At 41.9% G+C, this 20,847-nt stretch overlaps 2 protein-coding genes across 6 annotated transcripts in view; one reads left to right on the top strand and one right to left on the bottom strand.

The window, feature by feature from the left end:
• The window catches only part of MICU2 (mitochondrial calcium uptake 2), a 150,809-nt gene extending 149,564 nt beyond the window's left edge, over positions 1 to 1,245 (bottom strand). Inside the window, exon 1 of one of the 4 annotated variants that reach the window (XM_069808155.1) lies at positions 937 to 1,245. In XM_069808155.1, coding sequence (XP_069664256.1) covers positions 937 to 1,230 — 294 coding nt within the window. In that variant the 5' untranslated portion in view covers positions 1,231 to 1,245. The remainder of the gene's footprint in view (positions 1 to 936) is intronic. The other 3 variants (XM_069808157.1, XM_069808158.1, XM_069808156.1) reach the window with 3 other exon arrangements.
• Positions 1,229 to 20,847, top strand: part of FGF9 (fibroblast growth factor 9) — a 57,566-nt gene continuing 37,947 nt past the window's right edge. The window contains exons 1-2 of one of the 2 annotated variants that reach the window (XR_011328964.1): positions 1,250 to 1,385; positions 9,558 to 10,393. Coding sequence is in view for 1 of the 2 variants with exons in the window: in XM_069808161.1 (XP_069664262.1) it covers positions 1,229 to 1,385 (157 nt within the window). In the remaining variant the exon portion in view is untranslated. Of the gene's footprint in view, positions 1,386 to 9,557; positions 10,394 to 20,847 lie in introns of those variants that run through there. The other variant, XM_069808161.1, reaches the window with a different exon arrangement.

Below are 20,847 nucleotides of genomic sequence, written 5' to 3'. Positions count from 1 at the left end.
TCTTCCCCCCATCCAACCTAAACTCTCCGGCCTAAAAAACATTTAGGTCTTCCAGTCTTGAAATACCTAACCAACTCTAACTGACAGTAACTTCTTCTCCGAAGGAAGAATGGGAAAGAGTTCACTACCTCCATGAAAAGAATAAAGTTGGGTAGTATAACTGTATTTTGGAACTTGTGAAGTTTATTTCGTAAATAATGACTACCTGTCCTTGAACATAACCTTCTGAGTGCACACTGATGCTCCAAGGCAAACTAGCTTTTAACATCCATAGCACACATTTTGAACATACTAAGTGGAAATCAGCCCTTTATGTGTGATGCGTTTCAGACAAAGTATGAGATATAAAAGCACCATTTTCATGAAATACTCTTTTTTAAGGGGAAGAAAGGTGCACGACTGTCTAACAGCACCCTGACGTGTAGACAAGGCATCGTGGAAGGAAGACAAGCTCTCAAAGTTACCGGCCAAACGAGGAGCTCCGTACAGGCCCTGTGCTTCTGCAAACCGCACAGCTCCGTCAGGTTGCGTGACCGGGGCTGTCAACCGAAGGGGGCGGGGGGGGAACGCTCGGTGCTAAGGCAAACCCTGCCTTCTTCCACTGAAGAAAACGGCAAAGTTCCCGTCAGCGAGCCGAGAGGCAGGGTTAGCTGAAGTGACACGCTGCTGATCCCGGCTGCTGCGGTGAGGGCTCCCCGCAGCCCGGAGCTGCCTGACGGCGCCGAGGCGGCCGAGGTCTGACCCCCTCGGACCCCGGCCCGCCCGCAGGCCGCTCCTCCGCGCCCGCCCCCGGGACCCGCAGCCCCGCGCCCGCCCCCGGGGCCAGGCCCCGGCTCCCCCCCTCCCCGCTGCCCGCCGGCGGGAGGCGAGGCTGCCGGAACGGGGATGCTGCTGCTGCCGCTGCTGCCGCTGCTGCCGCCGCCGTCGTCGCCTTACCTGAGCCAGGACCGTCGGGAACACGCCCGGCCGCCCGCTGTACCACGCCGCCAGGGAGCCTCCCCCGACCAGGCCGGCGGCGGCAGCGGCGGCGGCGACCCTCCAGCTGGGCGGGCGCCGCTGGCTGCGAGGGGGCCGCAGCCCGGCGAGCCGCCCTCTCAGCGGAGCGCGGGCGCCCACCGCCAGCGCCGCTCTCCACGCCGCCATCTTCCCGGAAGCCGCCGTGGCGCCGCCGACATCGAACCGGCCCCTCCGCCGCCGCCGCCGCCGGCCGCGGTAGGCCGCGGTGCGCATGCGCAGCGCCGGGCCCGGGCCCGAGGCCGCGGGGCCGCTCGCTGCCCGCCCGGCGGGGCGGGGGCGGCTCCGTCCCGTCGGGATCGTGCTGGCCCCGCTCCGCGAGCGGGAGGGAAGCTACCCGCAAAACCGGAGGGGACGGAGCTGGCAGAGAGGTAACGCAGGCAGAGGTGCGCAGGGTCTCACAGCAGTGACCGGTGCCGCAGGGCCGCCTTCCCGCCTCGGAAAGGCGCCCGGCTGCCGGCCCCTTCACCCCGGGCCGGGTAGTCGCCTCAGGGGTGAGGGGAGGCGGCAGGGCCCCCGCTTCAAGCGTTTCGCTGAAAACAAGCTGAAATGGAGGGGCCGGTCGGCGGGCAGAGGCCCTGCGCGGCCGGCCCGGGTCTGTGGGGGCTGTAGCTGCCCCTGGCGCTCCCCCGGGAAGGGGAGAGGGCCCGGCGGGTTGCTGGTGGAGAGGAAAGGCGGTGGCAGGGTCAGGCGTTTTGTTTGTGTGAGGGAAGGGGGCCCCGAAGGCCTCGCCTGGGCCGCAGGGAGCGAAAAGTGGCTTGTAACGGCCCTCCGGCCCCGAGGGTGCCCCTCGCCACCTCTGTGTGTCTCTCGCAGAGCTCAGCTTCACGTTACGCACTGACGTGACTCTTCTAACAGAGCTTTAAGCCGCCGCTGAGTACCTGAAGAGCAGTGGGTCGTGAGTTGGGTTTGAAGGCCGGCGGGAAGCCCAGCGCACAGAGCGAGGCAGGCTGGGTGAGCCTGCGCTGTGGCAGGGCTGGCCTGGCGCCTGTGCTGTGCAGTTAGGGTTTTCTGAGTGTTGGAGAGGTCGCCTATGGATGTGTTGCTCTGTGTACGTTCCAGATGAGAAACAACAAAAGCGTGAATAAGTTTAGAACATCCTTTTCGAGGGCAGAGTAGGGTTTCTCATGAAATACAGATGACAGAAGATACTGTTTACAGAAACTGACATGGCAGAGGTGATAACTGAAAAGCATTACAAATTGACTTGACCAGCAGTAATCACTTGTGTCAAAGACAACTACTCACTGTGAATGCTTCAGACTCCTTTTTTTTGTCCACTACCATAGTTTTAACAAAGGTCTCTAGCCCTTGATTAGATTGAGTTAGTTGATCACACTCAAACATTAGCTCGTTGATCACATTCAAACATTGGGCCATCTGGGAATTAATGATGCGGCCACATGAAGTAAAGTGGAGAGGAAGATAAATGTCATTTGTTGGTTGGCAGTGCCAGTATCCATGTTTTCAGAGTATTTCTAGTGGTTCCATGTGAATGTGGGAAAAGACTGGGGAGAGAACTGCTGCATGCAATTTCCCATTACTTTGGTCTTTGGTTAAAGGCCTTCAGGACGTAATCAGTCCATTTTAGCAAACTGTTTCTTTCAGTTCTTTCTGATATGACAGCCAGTACTGTGTTGTCAACATTACAAATGCTGTGGTACAGGTTGTGAAACATGGAAGTGCCTTTTTGCCCTCTATCCACTAACAAACAGTGATGACCCATCAGTGCCACTAAAGTAATTTTAGTTCACTCTCCTTCCCTGACCTGAATTTGGAGTCATGAATTCAGTTTCATAGATGGTAATTTCAGTCATCTACCTAATGGCATCTCAGAATTTATGAAGTCTTCCATTAGCTTGTTGTGTTCACTCAGTGTCATTCTGTGAAGTGTTTGAGACATCTTCAGGAATGTGCCACCTGAGTCCTTAGCAGGATAGAAACCCTTCAAAAACACCTTCTCTGGGAAACACAAATGACTGCTTATTGCAAAATCACCCAGGAGTGCAACATGCAGGGTGAATGGTTTCCATCTCCACAGACTAATGTACATTGCAAAATCTTTTTCCTATCCCCAGAGACCTAGAAAGTAACTCATGCAGGAAAATCCTTTCTAATCCCCAGATACCATAAAACATAGCAGCAAAATCCCTCTATCGTCATACACAAACACACACTGCAAAATCCTACTTCTTCTGTAGAGATGTAAAACTTGCAGCAAATTCCTGTCCCCTGTTTGTATTTCCCTCTAGAGAGACAAAATATTTTCCATCCCAGTCTTATAGTTTGACACAGAATATTTGCACAAACACATTAGGAGTACTTCCCTTTCTGTGTCAGCCAATAACAAGCACTTCATGAATGCTGGCAACATCCCAGAAACATTGTAAAGGATGGCTGAGAGATTTGAATTCTGAAGGCCAGATCCCTTGATGTTGAACACAAGACCACAACACAGGTAAGCAGGTTTAGTTCAGCACCCTGCCAGGCATTTTCAGTTTTTCTTTTGAGTAAGAATGAAATAAGTAGGTCATTTGTCTTTCCTCAGATGACATTCCTGACTGGAACAGATACAACTGCAATGTGAATGGAGAACTATTCTCATATGACTGCTAGCACGCAATGCTGATGGGGAAGTTAAGTGTCCTTAGCCACCCTTTCTCTCCCTGCAGTAAATTCACCCTGTGCGTGCAGTGTCTGGGAGTGCAAAGCTACTGCTGCGCTAACATGGCTCACACCTCTGTTGCCATTACCAGGCTGGTATATTTGTGGGTGCTAGAATGTATGCCTAAGTAGCTAGAAAACCCTTGGCTATTAAGACATAGCCCTGTTTCACCTCCTGCAGTATCACTGCAGGGTAGTTTATGACAGAAAGCAAAGATAGCTGTCATCTGTAGAAATGACACTGACAGTCTGGTAAATATAACAGGAGTTTCATCAGAAAAATTGAGCTACAGAGTGACAAATGTCATCAACTACTATGCCCTGTGGCACTAAAATGTTAGTTCAGAGGCTCCCTTTCCCATCCTGCTCAGTTTGCTCTTCCTTAGCTCTTGTAAGCAGAAATCATTACATTTAGCAAGCTGACATATCTGTTTTTTTAACAAGTGCTTTCTACATGTTGACTTCAGACTTTGTACTAGAGATGTTTGCATTGCTGAAAATTTGCAAAAGCAAATGAAAGGTCTAATATCTTTGCTTAAATGTTTAGGAATGTAATTTTCCTGTAGGAGTCAATGTTCCATTGAATTGTTACATAACTATACTTCCATGCAGTCATTTCTTGTTAGGCATAATGAACATAATGTGAAGTCACATTAAAAGGCAAAAACACACTACCATGAAACAAAACCCTTGTGACTCCTGTGATTCTTAGGAAATCATGTTTGGCAGGAACTTAATTTCTTCCAAGTTTTGTTACAAAGTCAAAAGCAAAAATTAAAAATACCAAGTAAACCTACAGCTCCACATGCCTGAAGGTCCACTTCCACATCTCAGTGTCTTTTTAAGAGCATTAGGCTAAGTTCCAACAGGGATTCTCTGCTAGAACTCCAATCCCCTCAAGAGCATTAGGCTTAGTGCCAGCATTCATTTACTCTTGTAACAGCTTAAATTAACTCCTGCTACATTCAATCTAAACCCCTTCTTACTATTTTAGATAGAATAAGAGTTGAGAGATGGATTCAGTCATCCAGTCTGAGGGCCACCCATCATGCTCGTCTGTCTTTCGGGACTTCAAATGCTGCATAACTGGATTGGGGAAGGCAACGACCAGCCATTTGTGAATTGAGGGAGAGGCTGGCAGGCCATCTTTTATATACATGACCCCATTTCACGAGAAATAGCATGGGAGTGGTCTGACTTATTTACCCTATGTACATTTGACAGTAAGCTCCAACCAAAAGTAAGATTTTGGTAGGTTAGCCACTGTGCTAACAATATTTCGGATACTTTCCTGGAGGAGCTGAACAGACAAGCTAATTGAAAGATGGGAAATAGCACAGCTTGGTTTTGTAGGTGAAGACCTGCACCATAGATTAAATTCTGCCCAAAGTCAGACAGAAGACTGAAATGGAAGGTCTCACAAAGCCAGACCTTCTTTAGCCCCTTCAAAATTAACGTTGGTCTTCTTAAGAGTATTACTTGTATTTTACTTCAACAGACATGAGAGCAATCTGCCTATGATTACAAGGAAAACACTCTGAGGTAGATAAGGATGTAAGCACAAGGAAGACAAGTTTTGTTAAAACTGATAAAATAATCCTAGTGCACTTTGAAAACTACTGGGTGATTGGATAAAACTGGACAGTTGTTAAAGCTGGCCAGCCAATACCTTGATATCTATCCAGATTCTCAAAGGTCCTGTACCAAGGTTGTTTATGGTGAAGGTTGGGAGTTGACTTCCAAAAGGGATTTCCAAAGCTGCTTCGTATGCTAGAGAGACTATTATTCATAGAATCATAGAATAGTTTGGGTGGGAAGGGACCTTTAAAGGTCATCTAGTCCAGCCCCCCTGCAGTGAGCAGGAACATCTTCAGCTAGATCAGGTTGCTCAGCGCCCCATCCAACCTGGCCTTGAATGTTTCCGTAATTGCTACCCATCCCTCCTCCGCAAGAAAAAAACCCACCAAACAGATGAGAGATCAGTTTCAAGGAAGCTGAAATACCTTCCTCTGATGAAGAAGCCTTAAGATGACAATGTGCTGTTAGTTTACAGAAAGTCCAGTTATTTTATAGGCTTTGGAGATGATGGACATGGAACTAATTACCAGAGAGGCAACATTCATCCACTAGTAAGACTGAAAATAAATGTGAACATTTTGTGGCTAGATAACACAATTCAGCTCATAAATAAGAGTTCACAGCGATCTTTGCATTTAGGAGCTAGGCCATAAATGTAGCTTATCTTCCAAGTATTTTAAACTTGCTAAAGTTACTTGAAAGCTTATCATGATAGAGTCAATTTAAAAGGAAAAGAACTAGAATTTGCCTAAGATATGTGTCCCCAAATACTTCTCATAGCATTAATTTATATTCACATTTCTAACACACTAACTGTCTTCCCACACTGTTCCTATGTAGTTAGCTGAAAAACACCTTGCTGGCATATGTAACAAGTTCCCTCAAACTTCAGAAGAATTACTTTTTTAAGTCAAGTTGAAAAATCAGAGAAAAAAGTTGAAAGCAAAATTCTTATTTTTAAAAAATTAATTTGAGAATTGAAGATACTAGTAATGTAATTGGAAATATTTTAAAAAACAGTTTCTAAGTTGGCAGTGGCCTTTTTGTGATAAATATTTGATTCATAAAAGAAATTGTATGCAGACTGTTGAAGTACTGCTTTTATGTGAACAAAAAAATGCAGGTCAAAACTGATCCTCTCATGATGGAACATGCATTTTTTTTAATTTGAAAAATATATTTGTTATGGCTCTTCAAGTTAGGCTGTAGGTCTCAATTCTGTAATGAGTTACATATATTATGGCCAATATTAAGCATTTTGAAAAGTTCTGTGGTCTGAAGCGAGACTACTCCTACTGCATAAAATTAACTGTATGCATAAATCTTTGAAGACTGGGGACTTTCTTGGTATTAGATGAGAACTGTGGTTCAGCTGCTGTTTTATCTTTTAATGATAAGATCCCATGGCACTTTTGCAACAATAATAGAGGTCCCCTGAAAACTTTTTAAGTAATGGAATTACATTATGAGCTTTAGTGGTTAATATTTTCCTCATGGTTCCAGCTGCATAAGTTATACTTCATTTTTCTTCCCTTCCAAACATTCTTCTGTAGTGTTGCTAGCACTGATTAAAAAGATAGGCCCATATCTAAGTGAAATCCTATAATTTTGACTTTTTACCTGTATCTTTATATACATACATATATATATACACACACATCATTTATATGTTTTTTGCCTATAATATAGTAATCGTAGGATTTCCTGAAATCTTATTACTAGTGCTTCCCATGTAAATATAAAATTTTATTGTGGGGACCTTACTGTATTTCAGGGAGCGTTTCTTCTCTTTTCTTTCATTCTCTGAAATCAGTGTGAGTATTGCCATCAATTTTAATTATACCAGTATTTCAGCCTAAGTTTTATAGGAAGAGTTGGCAGCAATAACTATAGTTAAGATTGCCTAACACTTTCCACTGTATAGATTCTGTACTTAAAAAGAGAGAGGGATGGAAATTGTACATAAGGGTACAATAAAACAAGTCAAGATTAGCAAAGTTAATTTTATCTGTGTTACTTGAAAAACCAGAAGGATTTATTAGGGACTCAGACTCTATATTTTTAAATGCAATGTGACTGATATAATTTTAAATAATTATTGTTATGTAGTTCAAAAAATACAATAAAGATGGCAAAGACATTACTTCACAGTATTACTAAAGAAACAATTACAGAATTATCAGTATTTTAACCTGTAAAATATTTTTAAAATATATGTTTTCTGGAAATGTTGAAGTAGAAGAAGCATCGTATACCTTCTTTCTTGTTTCTTTTCCCAGACCGATGTCTAAAGCTACTATTAATAACACTTTGTAGTACTACTGTGATTTATTAATGAAAGTTATCTTAAATTATAACATCTTTAATGCTGCTGAAGATGGTGAAGTGCATATAATTATTTCTTTGAAAAAGAAAGGAATTATAAAACTCTAAATTACTGTTTTGGGCAATGTATTCCATTATTTTAAGTAGTGTTTACTTCTTTTGCTCAGAATGCTATTTATGATCTTTGATTGCACCTCCTTTTGTATAAGCAGGGGAAGGCATGATTATTTTCCAAATATGTGTGTTTAGTAACTAAAATTAGTATAGGGTCAGATCTAAGCTAATAGCATGAGTGTGTGATAGAAACATACCTTCACTGTAAAAGGTTCTGTGATCCTTTCATAAAAGTTGAAAGTCCTAATACAAAGTTCATTGTGGTCAGCAGAGTCTGTTTCCATAGATGTCTGCATTTGGCTCTTACAGAGTTGAAAAATAGCTATTTGTGTAAATATTGTGGGCAGTCTTGGTATATTTGCTAGTGAGGTGTTCTTAGTCTGTAGCTACATCAAAATGGACTGTTGGAGCCACTTGCAAAGGCATAGTAATAATGGCACTAATAAAAATCCCTAAAGAAACTGTGCACAAAGGTGCTTTTTGGGGAGCGGTCCCCACTTGGCACCATTCAGGCAGGAGCTGTTGGCTGAGTACACCCAGAGAAGATTTCCAGTCCCTTACAGGACCCTCTTCTAGAAAACGGAAGGGTCTTGAGGGAACTTGAGGGAGTTGGTACTCTGCAGTATATCTGAATTGCACACGTCCACGGAGGCATAAGCTATACCAAGAGCAAAAAGTGAAGATACACAGACTGGCTTATGTTCACAAAATGTAGGGAGTTTCCAGTTCACGTGGCATTCACACTGTTTATGGGTCTCATGTTCCTGCAGCTTAGGTATAGCCTCTCTGTATCTGCTCTGTAATGGAGAGATTTAGTTGGAGCAGTCCAGAGCACAGCCAGGACATCTGTATGGTGCTGCTTCTGGTCCTTGGGCACTCTCTCTCTCTTATGTAGCACAAAAGATGTACCCCTACAGTATTATTCAGGATCCACAGCAAATCAGCTGTAACATAATTTCTGAGGAAAGGGACTGGTGAGGCTAAACCATGTGTAACAGAGGTTTGTGTGGAATGGCAAGAGTATGTAAGACATGGCTAAGATCTATCTGACTAAAAGTAAATGTCTACATACAGGTGTCTGCACCTGAATTAATTGCCTTATACTCTTGTTACAATCAATGGGGAGAAGTATGCATTGCATCTCTGCATCATGATTTGTCTCATTCTAAGATAAGTGTTTAAAGTGGCTCACATGAATCTCAACCAAAGGAACACCAGTTTCAGTCTTTTTGGCTGTAAGGGGAACTGAGATGATTTTAGTTCAGCTGTAAATACCTACACCGTAAGCTGCTTTTATTTACTGCTTATGGTTGCTGCAGAGATTCTTGAAAAGGAACTCTTGCAGATTTGGATATCAAACTTGCTGGGCACATACACTGTCAGTTGGCAACAAAGGAGATAGACACAGTTCGATTATGGGGTGCCACCCTGATGACAGGTGGAAGCACGGATGTTACTTCAAGGTGCAGCTAAGGGAAGAATGTCTTATTGCTGTTGCATGGGAGAAGTTGTGATACCCTCCTTACCTAAGTACTAACTTGTTACTAGGCTTATGGACATCTGTATTTGGGAACACTGGAATTTACATCTCTTTTGTGTCTTGACTTGCATGAAAAATATGCATATCCTCTGTCAGTTCAGACATCACTCCTATCATCTGCTGCAGAGAGAGCTCGGAGAGAGCTCACAAAGGTAGATGGCCCAGTGTTCCAGAGGCTATCTACCTACTTGTCTGTGGTAGTTGAAGGCAATTAGGAGTGCCAGCCTTACCATGCTAGGCTGCCCCTAAGCTTAACTGGGTGGGGCTCTGTGAGCAGGGAGAAGGTGACTGATGAAAGCAAGCTGTTTACTGTTCTCCACAGCAGCAAGAGAGACTGCCATTTTGACTCAGAAGACTTGAGGTCAGTCTGGAGCCTCCCACTCCATAAGCCCTGAGAAGCTCCAAGGAAGCTGTGGCAGCAGTGGAGGACTGAGGACCAGCAGAGCCTATAGGTAACCTGCTGGAAACCAGGGACTGTCCACGGTGTCATCTTACCCCAAACCTACCCATGACAGCTCTCTGTTACACCTGATAACATCCCAGCACCCAAAAGAGCCCACTACTCTTACCAGACTTGGATAGAAGAAGTGGAAGGCAAGTCTGAGGAATAAGTATTGCATTATTATATTGAATAAATTGTAGGTTAGCAGTTGTTGTTACAAACTAAGTAGGATCTAAATGACTTAACACCCCTGCAATCTGTGTCTGTTCTCCTTTTAGACTACTCTGCTCCTTAATCTCTTTTTATATAATCTCTATTTTATTGTAAGTCATATTGTGTGTATTGAGCAACTAGGTTTACTTGCTGATCCCCAGAATCTCAGCTACCACTGCTAGTTGGGGAGGTACCAGAGTCCCTGCAGGGAGAGCAATAGGGGACTCCACTGCTCTGAAGGATTAGGGTACCTCATCAAGAACTGGGTATTACAGCATCCGTGGAGGGTCACTAGAGGTTGATTGCCTTCTTTTGGTACCATGAAGTGCAGTAGGCTGAAATGACTTGTCTAAGATCTTAAAGCAAGACAGTGACAGAGCTGGAAATAATCCCTGAAGGCAAAAGCTATTTGTAACATATTTTCTGCAAATATTGCATTATTTGAAAGGTTTCCAGTTGATTATTGCAAATTTAAAAAGAAATAAAATTTGTGCATTACTGAACTTTTGGGGTCCACGTTTGATTTTAAATCCAAGGATGCCTATGTCTGTCTTATGCTACTACTCATCCACTGTCTTAAATCCACCTTGCATGTAATTTTTAAATTTTCCTAGCTGTAACTCCACTGATTCTAATTTGTTGTAATTTACATTCTGAAGAGACAGGACAGACTATGGTCCAATAAAAACAAGTAACAAGAAGATGTAAGACAGCAATGGCTAAAGCATGGTAGGAACCTCCACCATTAACTTTATGGCTTATTTAGTGCACCTTATTCTAGTTCCTTTGTATCTTTTAAAAGACACAATTTAAAAGTCCCTTATATTTCCTGTGACTCTGAGACAATCTCTAAGATTTTAATCTGCTTGAAGTCACTGGCAAAACTGTTCTGGACTTCAATCCAGAACTTATCTTTTGTACTTCTACGTACACTTGATAGCATAAAACTTAACCCACCTTATTCATCATCTTTGTTCCCTAGCCTTAGAAACAGCTTAGCCAGAACAAATAGTGAATGTCCTGCAGAAGTGGCTTTAGATTCCATAAAGTTATTCTCTCCTTTCTGCAAAAACTGTGCTATCCTTAGTCATGATCTGAATCATGTTTTGATCCCAAATGAGCAAACCCCCAGACCATTACATAGTAGCATTAAAAAAAAATTACTAGGTTGCAATTGCCTCTATGTTAAACATTTTAATTAGTTTGCATTTCCTTTGGTAACTTACTTTTTTTCAAAGCTGTAAACTGGTTCATTAGCCAGCACACCACATATCTGGCTAATTTGGATGCCCACATGTAATAAATATTACGGATATCATGCAGACAGGCCAAAGTTTCTAACACTTCTCAAACATCAGGTAGTCGTCAAAACTCAGAAGAAAGGTTACTGCTGTCTGGATATTTAACAAAATATTTTTTAAGAAAGAGAAGATACTTGGGTAAGATAGATACATTCACATTTCCTGCATCTACCTTCTGAAGTAATTCAGGAACTAGCCCAAGTAAGTACTGAATCATTTCCAGATATTTCAGATATCTTTGAAAACTCATGGAGGACAGAGGAGACAGTGGAGGACTGAGAAAGGGAAACATAATAGCTTTTTCTAAAAGAGAAGTGACCCCAAGGTAGCCAGGTAGCCTAACTAACTTCCACCCCTGGATTCTGGGAAAAATTGTTAAATAAGCAGTTTCTAAAGGCCTAGAACATGCTAAGTTGATAAAAGCTTGCTGACACACCTCTGTCAAGAATATATCATGTCAAACAAAACTGATTTTCTTCTTCACTATCTTGCCTGGTAGATACAGATGAAGCAGGGAAAATTACGTAGATTTTAGTAAGGCTTCTGACTCTGTTCCCTATTGTTTTTTATAAGTAACTAAAGAAGTACGGCCTAGATGAAATCACTAGAAAGTAAGGACGGATGAGGGCCACTGATCAAAAAATACTGCGTTGAAGAAGTGGTTATTGGTGGCTTACAGTCAATTCGAGATGGCATTTCATGTAGGCTTTAGGAATCTGAGGACAGTTCTCTTCAATGTGATGGGATGAGTGACTAGACCATATGCTTATAAATTTCAAAATATATGTCAGGCTGGAAGAAGTTGGAAATACACTGGAAAAAGGAATCAGAATGGTAAAATGATCCTCCCGAGTTGCAGACATGGCTTAAAATCAAAAAGTGCAATAAATATAGGTTTTTACACTGATGAAGGAGGAATCAATTGCACAAAAGCAAGACAGACAAAACCCCCCCAAAACCACAGATGGGACACCAAGACTGCAAAGACAACTGCTTAGATCTGAAGAAACTTATAAACTAAATGAGATCCATACCTGCGATGATGTGACTTAATGATATGTACTGTCGGGGAGATAGACGGATTGAATACTCCACACAAATGACAGAACAGCTCAGGTTGGAAGGTACCTTGAAAGATCGTCTGGTCCAATGTTTTGTAGGAAAGGATGCCTAGATGAGATGCTTTCCAGAGGCCTGAATTGGTTTACTATCTCCAGTTTGGGACATTAAACTTTAAAAAAAATAAATAAATAGAATTGAGTTCAGCGAAGGGCAACAGTGTAAGACAAGAGGAAAACCTGCAATTTAGTTTAGTCTAAACAGAGGAAAATAGAGGAGGGAAGTGCTGACATCTCCCAGCATGGAAAAGACTTTTCTAGGAAGAATAGTGATCAATTTAGGCAAAAGCAAGGAGAATCAGCTTAATTTCCAGGTTAGAAAAATCTTTTTTGTTACAAATATAGGGAAGCAGTGGAACAAGCTATGTAGAAGGGCTGCAGAATACCCTTCATGGGATATTTTTTTCTGGACACATCAAGTAACTATCTTTTGGGACCGTTCTTACATATTTCATTCTGCCCCAGTGCTGTAGTTTGAGAAGGTGATCTCTTGAGATCCCTCCAGTCCTAAATTTCTTTGATTCTATGAAATCTGTACATAGATGTGCAGTTGACACAAAATGGATCTTTAAAGATTTATTCCCCTGTGAAAATGGAATGGGACAATTCTGGATGATAGAGTCTAGCCCTTAGTTTAATTTCTTATATTAAATCTTGAAGTATGAAGATTATAATGTTATTTTTTTTGTTCCTAGATACAGTTGATTTTTTTTTTTTATCTCAAGCTTTCTATCTAAATGGCATAAATAAAAAGTTGCTCCCCCTAGATGTGCTGTAAGTAATTCCAGGACATCTATAAACAGAAGTGATACAGCTTGGTTCAGGTGATTGAGTTCTGGGCCAAAGGACAAGAATGCCTTTATTTGTACCTTACATTTCCACTGGTTTCTCCTGAGTCCTTTAGTGTGTCATTAAAGTCATCTGCCATGCCTTCTCCTATGAATCCTGGGGTTATAATACTGATATTGTACAATACACAACCCTATTGTCATATAGGTAATAATATTATGTGTTAGGTTTATGAATAGAAAGTAAGGGTTTACTGTCAGCCACATCTTTCATTCTAGCAAATCAGAAAAATGGTAAGATGTTTACTCATGAAAGGTATCTTGTCTGGTTTCTCCACACTTGATATTACCTTGGCAGTTATGAAAGTAGAAATTACTCCTATTGTTTTACACAAAACCAGAGATTCTGCAAGAGAAAATTTAATGTAATTTGGAACACTTTGTAGTCTTCAGAATCAGCCACATTTTCCCCGCCACCCAAATTATTTTAAATTGTAAGTAGTTTTGCAAAGCTGTTAGCATCATTTTCTCACCTCACCCAAATTTTTTTTCACAAGACATATTATCTATGATGAATCACAACATCTTTTATTAATATAGTTATAAGAGCATTAAAGCTGTCAGGTATAATTCGCTGCTTTTTCTCCTTCAGATTCAGCAGTCCTTCTGAAAAGAAGCTAATTTAATAACTAGGGAATCTAAGTTACAATCAAAATTATTATATTTACCAGACATGAATTTCAGATGAGATACCATTAAAATGTACTTGAAGAGGAGAGAGCAGAACTGCCAGTGGGCATCGAATTAGCAGCCTGAAAAATGTCTAATAATGTTGTGATCAAGAGTGTTATGATGATGAGAGAAAGAGGAAGAGGAATTCTGTTTGTCTTTCTCGTTATCTTTTACATCTTATGCAAGCTGAAATGAAGGCTGGAACCGCAGCCCAAAGCTTCAGTTGAGGAGAAAGAGTGTCCTCTTTTTATATTTTTCTGTGACTTACAGTATGCCTTTGTAACCTAGCACTGCAATTCTGCCTACCAATCTCTAAATTACTGCTAGAGAAGTGGATGCTGTTGTTTGTGTGTATATATGAGCACTTGCCACTGTACGCTGCATACCAGATGTAATCCTGTGAGATTTGCATCCACAGAATTTCTGCTGAATTCTGGCTGAGGTTTGTGCTTGGAAGGCTTCTGGATCAAGGTTTTCATGTCAGAAAGAGCTCAATAAAAGGCCTGTTAACAAACAAAACACCAACAAAAAGCAGTCTTTTCCTGTTGCTGACATTAGTCTCCTCTGAGTCTCCATCCCCCAACCCTCTTAACCAAGTCTGTGACACAGATCGTATTTTATTTACAGGTATATGTTAAGGCGGCCTGTTATTTTGTGATCACATTAGTTGCATTTATACTGTGGAGGTTTTTAATTCCCGAAGGTGCTGCTAGTTTTTGTGTACACAATTTAAGCTTAAGCAGAGCTTTTGTTTTTCCCAAGGACTTCTACTGACTTTCAGATATTTAAAATCTGAATTTGTGGTTCTCTTTGATGCATTTTCTGTTAAAGAATGTTGGCTGTACTAAAACTGGCAAAGGGGTTAAACAAGAATAAAAAAAGCAGTATTCCAGAGAACCAGGATATCATAAAGTATTCCTTTCTTGAATGTATGTTGCCACCTAGCAAACACTGGGAATAATGGTCACACGAAGAGAAAAAAGAAAATTCAAAAGGCCTCTGAAATTTTGCTTGATTTTGAAAAGCTTAATTGAAGAAAGAGCTTAAGGTTTGAGCATTCCTACGAGCTCTTTGCGCAAAGGGGATTGTCTCTGTATGGATGTGGCACATCATTGGCAGGACAGAGTAAGTCAACTGTTCACCTGGCTCTGCTGTAGCTCAAACCCTCCACAGCTGAGTTCACATCAGGAAGGGAAGGAGGATGATATATTGACTCCTTCTGGCACTTCAGAAGATGTGTATGCTACAGTGCAGAGCCCTTGGTGCTGAAGGTAGCTTTGATAAAGAGCTTATGGCACAGAAGCCATAGCTGGTATGAAGATACAGGGTCTCATTCTAGAATGCCATATTCTTTTAGTCTCTGTTTTACACACATAGTTCTTTGAGGAATCTCATAGTTTGAGGATGACAAATTTGATAAGAAAAAAAGAAGAGGATCAGATTGTTACACAAGAAGAACTAAATGAACTTTTAGTAGAAGGGTAGGAACAAGATGAAATATCGTAATACCAGTGCAAGGTCACTGGGTATTATTATTAAGGGCAAAATACTAGAATTTCTGCTCTAAATCCTCAGTGATTAAGAGCTTGAGGACTCCATACATGAATGACTATTTCTTGCTCCAGTCATCAAACAGCCACACCAAAGCATGGTTAAGATGAAAGGCAAGGCTGTGGTGGAATGTGGAACTGATGAGATAGCTCCATACTGAGAGCAGAACAGGAGAAGAAATCAGAGATGACTGAATTGGATTGCACTTGCCTGAAAAGGTAAAGAAGCAGAGAAGGGTAAGAATAATTATAAGAAATCAGAGGGGAAAAACAAAACCCAGAAGACATGATGTGAAAACAGCTCACTCACATGACATTGCAATCTTACAGCTTATGCTGTCAGCAAAAAGAGATTGGATGAATTTCTGCAGACTCAGCAGTAATTGCCATGCAGCAGCAGTTAGTACTATTGAAATGCTGGAACTGATCGGAACCAACTAGGCTGTAGTGACTGGGAACAGATGTCCTCAGAAGAGCATGAGACAGCATTCTGCAATGTGAGAGAAATCCTTGCCTGTCAGTCTAAACTGATGGTTTGTTTTGTGGACTGGGACATGTATCTCTCACGAGATAGAAATTTTAACTTTTCCCTTCTTTTGTGTCAATAGATACCCACTCTGGTCCTCAGTGAAGTTGGAACAGTCTTTTTTTTGTTAGCACAGCCTAATGGATATTAATTTTCAGCAGTTACATATGTTCTAAATACCAGCATTAGAACTAGTAGGGGTGCCTGCATTTGTGAATATATTCATGGAGTGCAATGTCAGGAACAGTTCCTCTCCAGTTAAGTGTGAATTCATTTTGTCATGATCTAGGTGTAACTAACCTTGAGTTGATCTGTTTATATTCCCCCTTGGAGTAAGACTGGTTAAGCTCATGCAGTTCTAGACCATTGAGCAGTTGCAACTGGAGCCACTTGTGTGAAGCTTACCTCAGGAGGTTTGAGGTTGCTGTCTAATATTTGCCCAGTGGACAGAAGTAGGATTTTAATTTGCAGCCTGCCAAGGGTGGCTGAAGTCCTGAGGGTCAAAGCACCCACATTCAGCCCCAGTCAGGAAGAGTCCCTGGACACGCAATAGCTGCTATCTTTATGCCCATGGTGCCCATCTAAAGTGAGGGGGCAGCAGGCAGTCTGCTTTGTGTTTAATAGGGAAGGGAGTAAAGACTGTGATCTCTGTACTTAAATGCTGTTCAAAAGATGCAAAAAAATGTCATTTACCACATTCTGCTCATAAGTAGTTTATCTAACGACTACTCTTAAAAGGAATTGCTAGTAAGGTCAGGCTGGAAGGCCAGTTCCAGGCAGAATTTAGTATTAAGCTAATGTTCTTTGTCTCATGGTATATATTGCATACAGGTTTGCTGCTATCTTGTTGCCTGCACCAGCTTTTCTTCTCAGTTTGCTTAAGAATCACGTGAATAAAAAGGTACCATGAATAAAAAAGTACCATGCTTATCAGCCTTCTTGGCAGCTCATGTCTGTTCTCCATAACCTGGCAGGACTAACCCCAGTGACTACCCAAATACTTTAAAGTAAAGATCATAGCTGTATATTCTATGAAACAGGAAACCTTTAGTGATTTCTGTATATCCTATGAAATAGGAAACCTTTAGTGATTTAGACTTGGTTGATATAATTTTCAGAAGGGCTAAGGAGGTATGGAGTGATGTAAAGCAAGTATTTTAAATTTTCACATGTGAAAAAAATGCCACAGATTAACGAAAAGTGTAATCTCACTACAGCAGAATGAGGCCAGGAATTTAAAACATCAGGAGCTTAAAATCAGGCACATTTCAGTGCCTGCTTATCCTTACTTAGGACCTAGGTAAGTAAATAGTTAAAGACATTGAAGAGTCACAACAACCCTCTGCAAAGCTACAGGCTTGGAGAAGAGTGGTGGGAAAGCTGCCCTGGGGGAACAGGACCTGGGGTTGTTGATCACAGCCAGCTGAGTATGAGCCAGCAGTGTGCCCAGATGGCCAGGAATGCCAACGGCATCCTGGCTTGTATCAGAAATAGTGTGGCCAGCAGGACTAGGGAAGTGATTGCCCCCTGTCCTTGGCACTGGGGAGGCTGCACCTTGAATACTGTGTTCAGTTTTGGGCCCCTCACTACAAGAAAGACATTGAGTTGCTGGAGCGTGTCCAGGCAAGGGCAACGAAGCTGGTGAAGGGTCTGGAGCACAAGTCTTATGAGGAGCGGCTGAGGGAACTGGGGTTGTTTAGCCTAGAGAAAAGGAGGCTGAGAGGAAACCTTAGTGAGGTGGGTGTCCGTCTCTTCTCCCAAGTAACAAGTGATAGGATGAGAGGAAATGGCCTCAAGTTGCACCAGGGGAGGTTTAGATTGGATATTAGGAAAAATTTCTTCACCAAAAGGGTTGTCAATCATTGGAACAGGCTGCCCAGGGACGTGGTTGAGTCATCGTCCCTAGAGGTACTTAAAAGATGTGTAGATGTGGTGCTTAGGGACATGGTTTCGTGGTGGACTTGGCAGTGTTAGGTTTATGGTTGGACTCGATGATCTTAAAGGTCTTTTCCAACCTAAATGATTCTATGAAGAGATCTTAATGGACCTAATTTTCTGCATGTACTTTCTGAAGTTCACTTACTGAGCACTCATAGGAGGCATCTTCAGAGTTTTTGAATGTAATTGCCCAAAAAGAGACACCAAAGAGCAGTTCTGAGAATCTTAGCCTTTCAGTCTTAATTTAGGCTCTGCTTTTTTGAATATTTGCCCTTGGCCTTATAAAATGCACAATTTCAAATCATTTCAGTAATGGCAGTTATTTGATTTTCTGCTGCTGAAGAGAGACTCCACTTGTAAAACATCCTTATAAGTGACCAACTCTTTTCAACCATATTACCAGTATGCTGTTATTTTTCAAGTGTGGCATTTGTGTGTCTTACAGATTCATTTTTACCTTTCAGAAATGCTAAGAAATAGGCTTCATTCTCACTGTTAATAGAAAACTCTAATGCCTCAACTTTTTAACAGCTTTGAAATGCAATAAATTTTAAATACTTGATAGACTCTGCATTATATAGACATTGCTTACACCCAAGGGAAATTGCAAATATAATAATAGCTACAAGATTCACTCTTGTCTGAATACTGTACAAAGATGTTTAAAATGACTAGACAAAAAATTATGAAAGCATCATATGACTCAAATTATAAATAAAATATGGAGACTACTGGACCAAAATCTGCATGCGGGAAAAACTTAGTGACAGTCAAATCTACAGAGAGGATTATTCAAGAACACTTACTAAGGACTCAGTCCTCACACTTTTACAACTGAGAGTCAAGTATTTTGAGCAGCTGGACTGCAAACAGTCTTTCCAGAAATTCACTGAGTGACTCCGTAAATGTTTAAGCAGTTAGTAGATCTTTTACTCATTTCCCTGTGCTTGGTGTACCCGGGCTTTGCTTTCATCTATCCTTCTATGGTGACTTCCACAGTTTTCTGTAATTGTGGAAGCTGTGGCCAAGAATGGCCCACAAGTTCTGAGAGTTTGCAGTGAAGAACTGTAAGAGGGTTTTTTATCTGAGGGAATAAAAGACCCAAATGTGCTTATCTTATGTTCCTATCAATTGTCAGAGCTCCAGCAATGGGGTGGTGCTGTGACAGTCTACCTAAGCTGAGAATCTGCTCCAGGTTTTGAGGAACTAGGGGCTTGCAGTGTCATCACCATTACCCCACTGGAACCACACAACGAGAAAACATGTACTCTAAAGAGGGAGCAAGCTTACAAGCTCTGTATATCGGAGCTCTCCTTAGCAGCGCTCAGCAGGGCAGCAGAACCAGGTTCCCAGACACAGAGCTGGAACAATCAGATGATTACAAGAATACAAGGTATGAATTCCAGAAAGTTGAAACAAATTGATTCTGCTTGTTCATATTAAGATTTATACAAATAGCATAACACAAGGCTTGGCAAGATAATTTTCCTTCAGTTTTGCCATGTGTTTCTTCACAAGCCTGTCCCCCATTAAAAAAAGCAGGATACCTAATACTAGAGGTCTGCCTGATGTCTCAAGATTTGCATGCGTAGTTCTGTTGGCTGCAGTGCTACTGCAGTAAGGGCAAGGTAGTCAGAGCCAATTTGTCCGTATCTGCAGAAGTGAGTTCTCAGTGCTTGGTTGTGCTATAAAGCCAGTCCCTGAGAATCCCTGACAGTAATTGTAATTCTCCTCCTCAAACCTAGAGCAATGTTTAAGTGGAGGAAGCACAGGAACCTCCTGAACAGTTTCTTCCCCCGTTGCCTGTCAGTGATTTCACTGCAATGCCTAGAAAAAGCAAAGCAGTTCAGACGGCATCTATTTGTGGTGTGAAATCCTAGTTGTGGATTCCCAGTGCTGATGTGTTTTTCAGACCCTTTAGTGAATTGCTAAGCTCTCTTGGAATGACAGCTGCTGGGAGAGGACTGGAATCCCCACTGTGGATTTCAGGTTTGCAGACTTTGATGAAATCTCTAAACAACAGGGTGGGAAAGCTGTTTTTTATCAAGAGGAGCAATGAAGGCAGCGAAGCAAACTCTTGTCAGTAAAGAGCTTTTCATCTCCTTGTCCCGTTTTTCTGAGAAATGAAGGGTAGGATGTGGAAACCCAGTATAAATTTTGAGGGGTGGGGGCAGAGGAATAGAGAATCATTTCTCTTCAGCTCCTCTGTAGGGATAAAGATACTCAGAAGTGTGTTGTGACCCTCATAAAAGCAGTGCCTTGAAAGACAGAGAGAGGGAGGGAGAGTCACATTGAGGGCTGTGTAGTAGGTCAGAACCAGTTGTTGGTTTCTTTTTCCTTTTCTTGAACGCCAATTTTTCACATATTTTAAAGCTAGAAGAGACCACTGTTACCGCTGGTTAACTCCCTGTGTAATGTCAAACATAGGTTGCAGCTGTGCATGGCAAAGATCTGGAGGAGAAAAACTCCTTATCTGAAACACCTTAGTAGTTGCTAGGTCACAGGCATTTCTAATTCTTCACCAGCACATGGGATAATATATGAAATACTTTTGATGGCTTACAACAGCATGTGAAAAGATTACACTGATGGCAATTTGTACAGTGCAGTCCCTTCTCTCCCCCTTCACCTTGTCAGTGTAGTGGTTCATTAACAGTTGGCAGTGTTAGGACTATAGTCTGGCCACTGATGAAAGAGCACTGAATACCTCAAGATGGTGAATACCCTAAAACATAAAAAGTCTAACCAGTGTTATTTAATGGTGTGTGATGTTGCTGTTGTCTGAGGATCAGCACTCCACCATGTTAATATCTTGACCGCCATTGAATTTTCTACGAGGGTCAAACTTAAACATTTTTAGTTGCACACAGCATTAGCAGAGTTAGCCAAGCAATTGACACTTGAGTTAAGCTTGTGATACAGTCTCCATGGTTAAAACTATATTCACCAGAACTATATAATGGTCAGCACCTGGATACTTCCCTGGTACACTACAAGATCTGTT

The sequence above is a fragment of the Haliaeetus albicilla genome, chromosome 20 (genome assembly GCF_947461875.1).
Source record: "Haliaeetus albicilla chromosome 20, bHalAlb1.1, whole genome shotgun sequence".
NCBI classification, from domain to species: Eukaryota; Metazoa; Chordata; class Aves; order Accipitriformes; family Accipitridae; genus Haliaeetus; species Haliaeetus albicilla.
The sequence above is the reverse complement of the archived record's forward strand: the minus strand, read 5'-3'. Positions and strand labels throughout refer to the sequence as shown.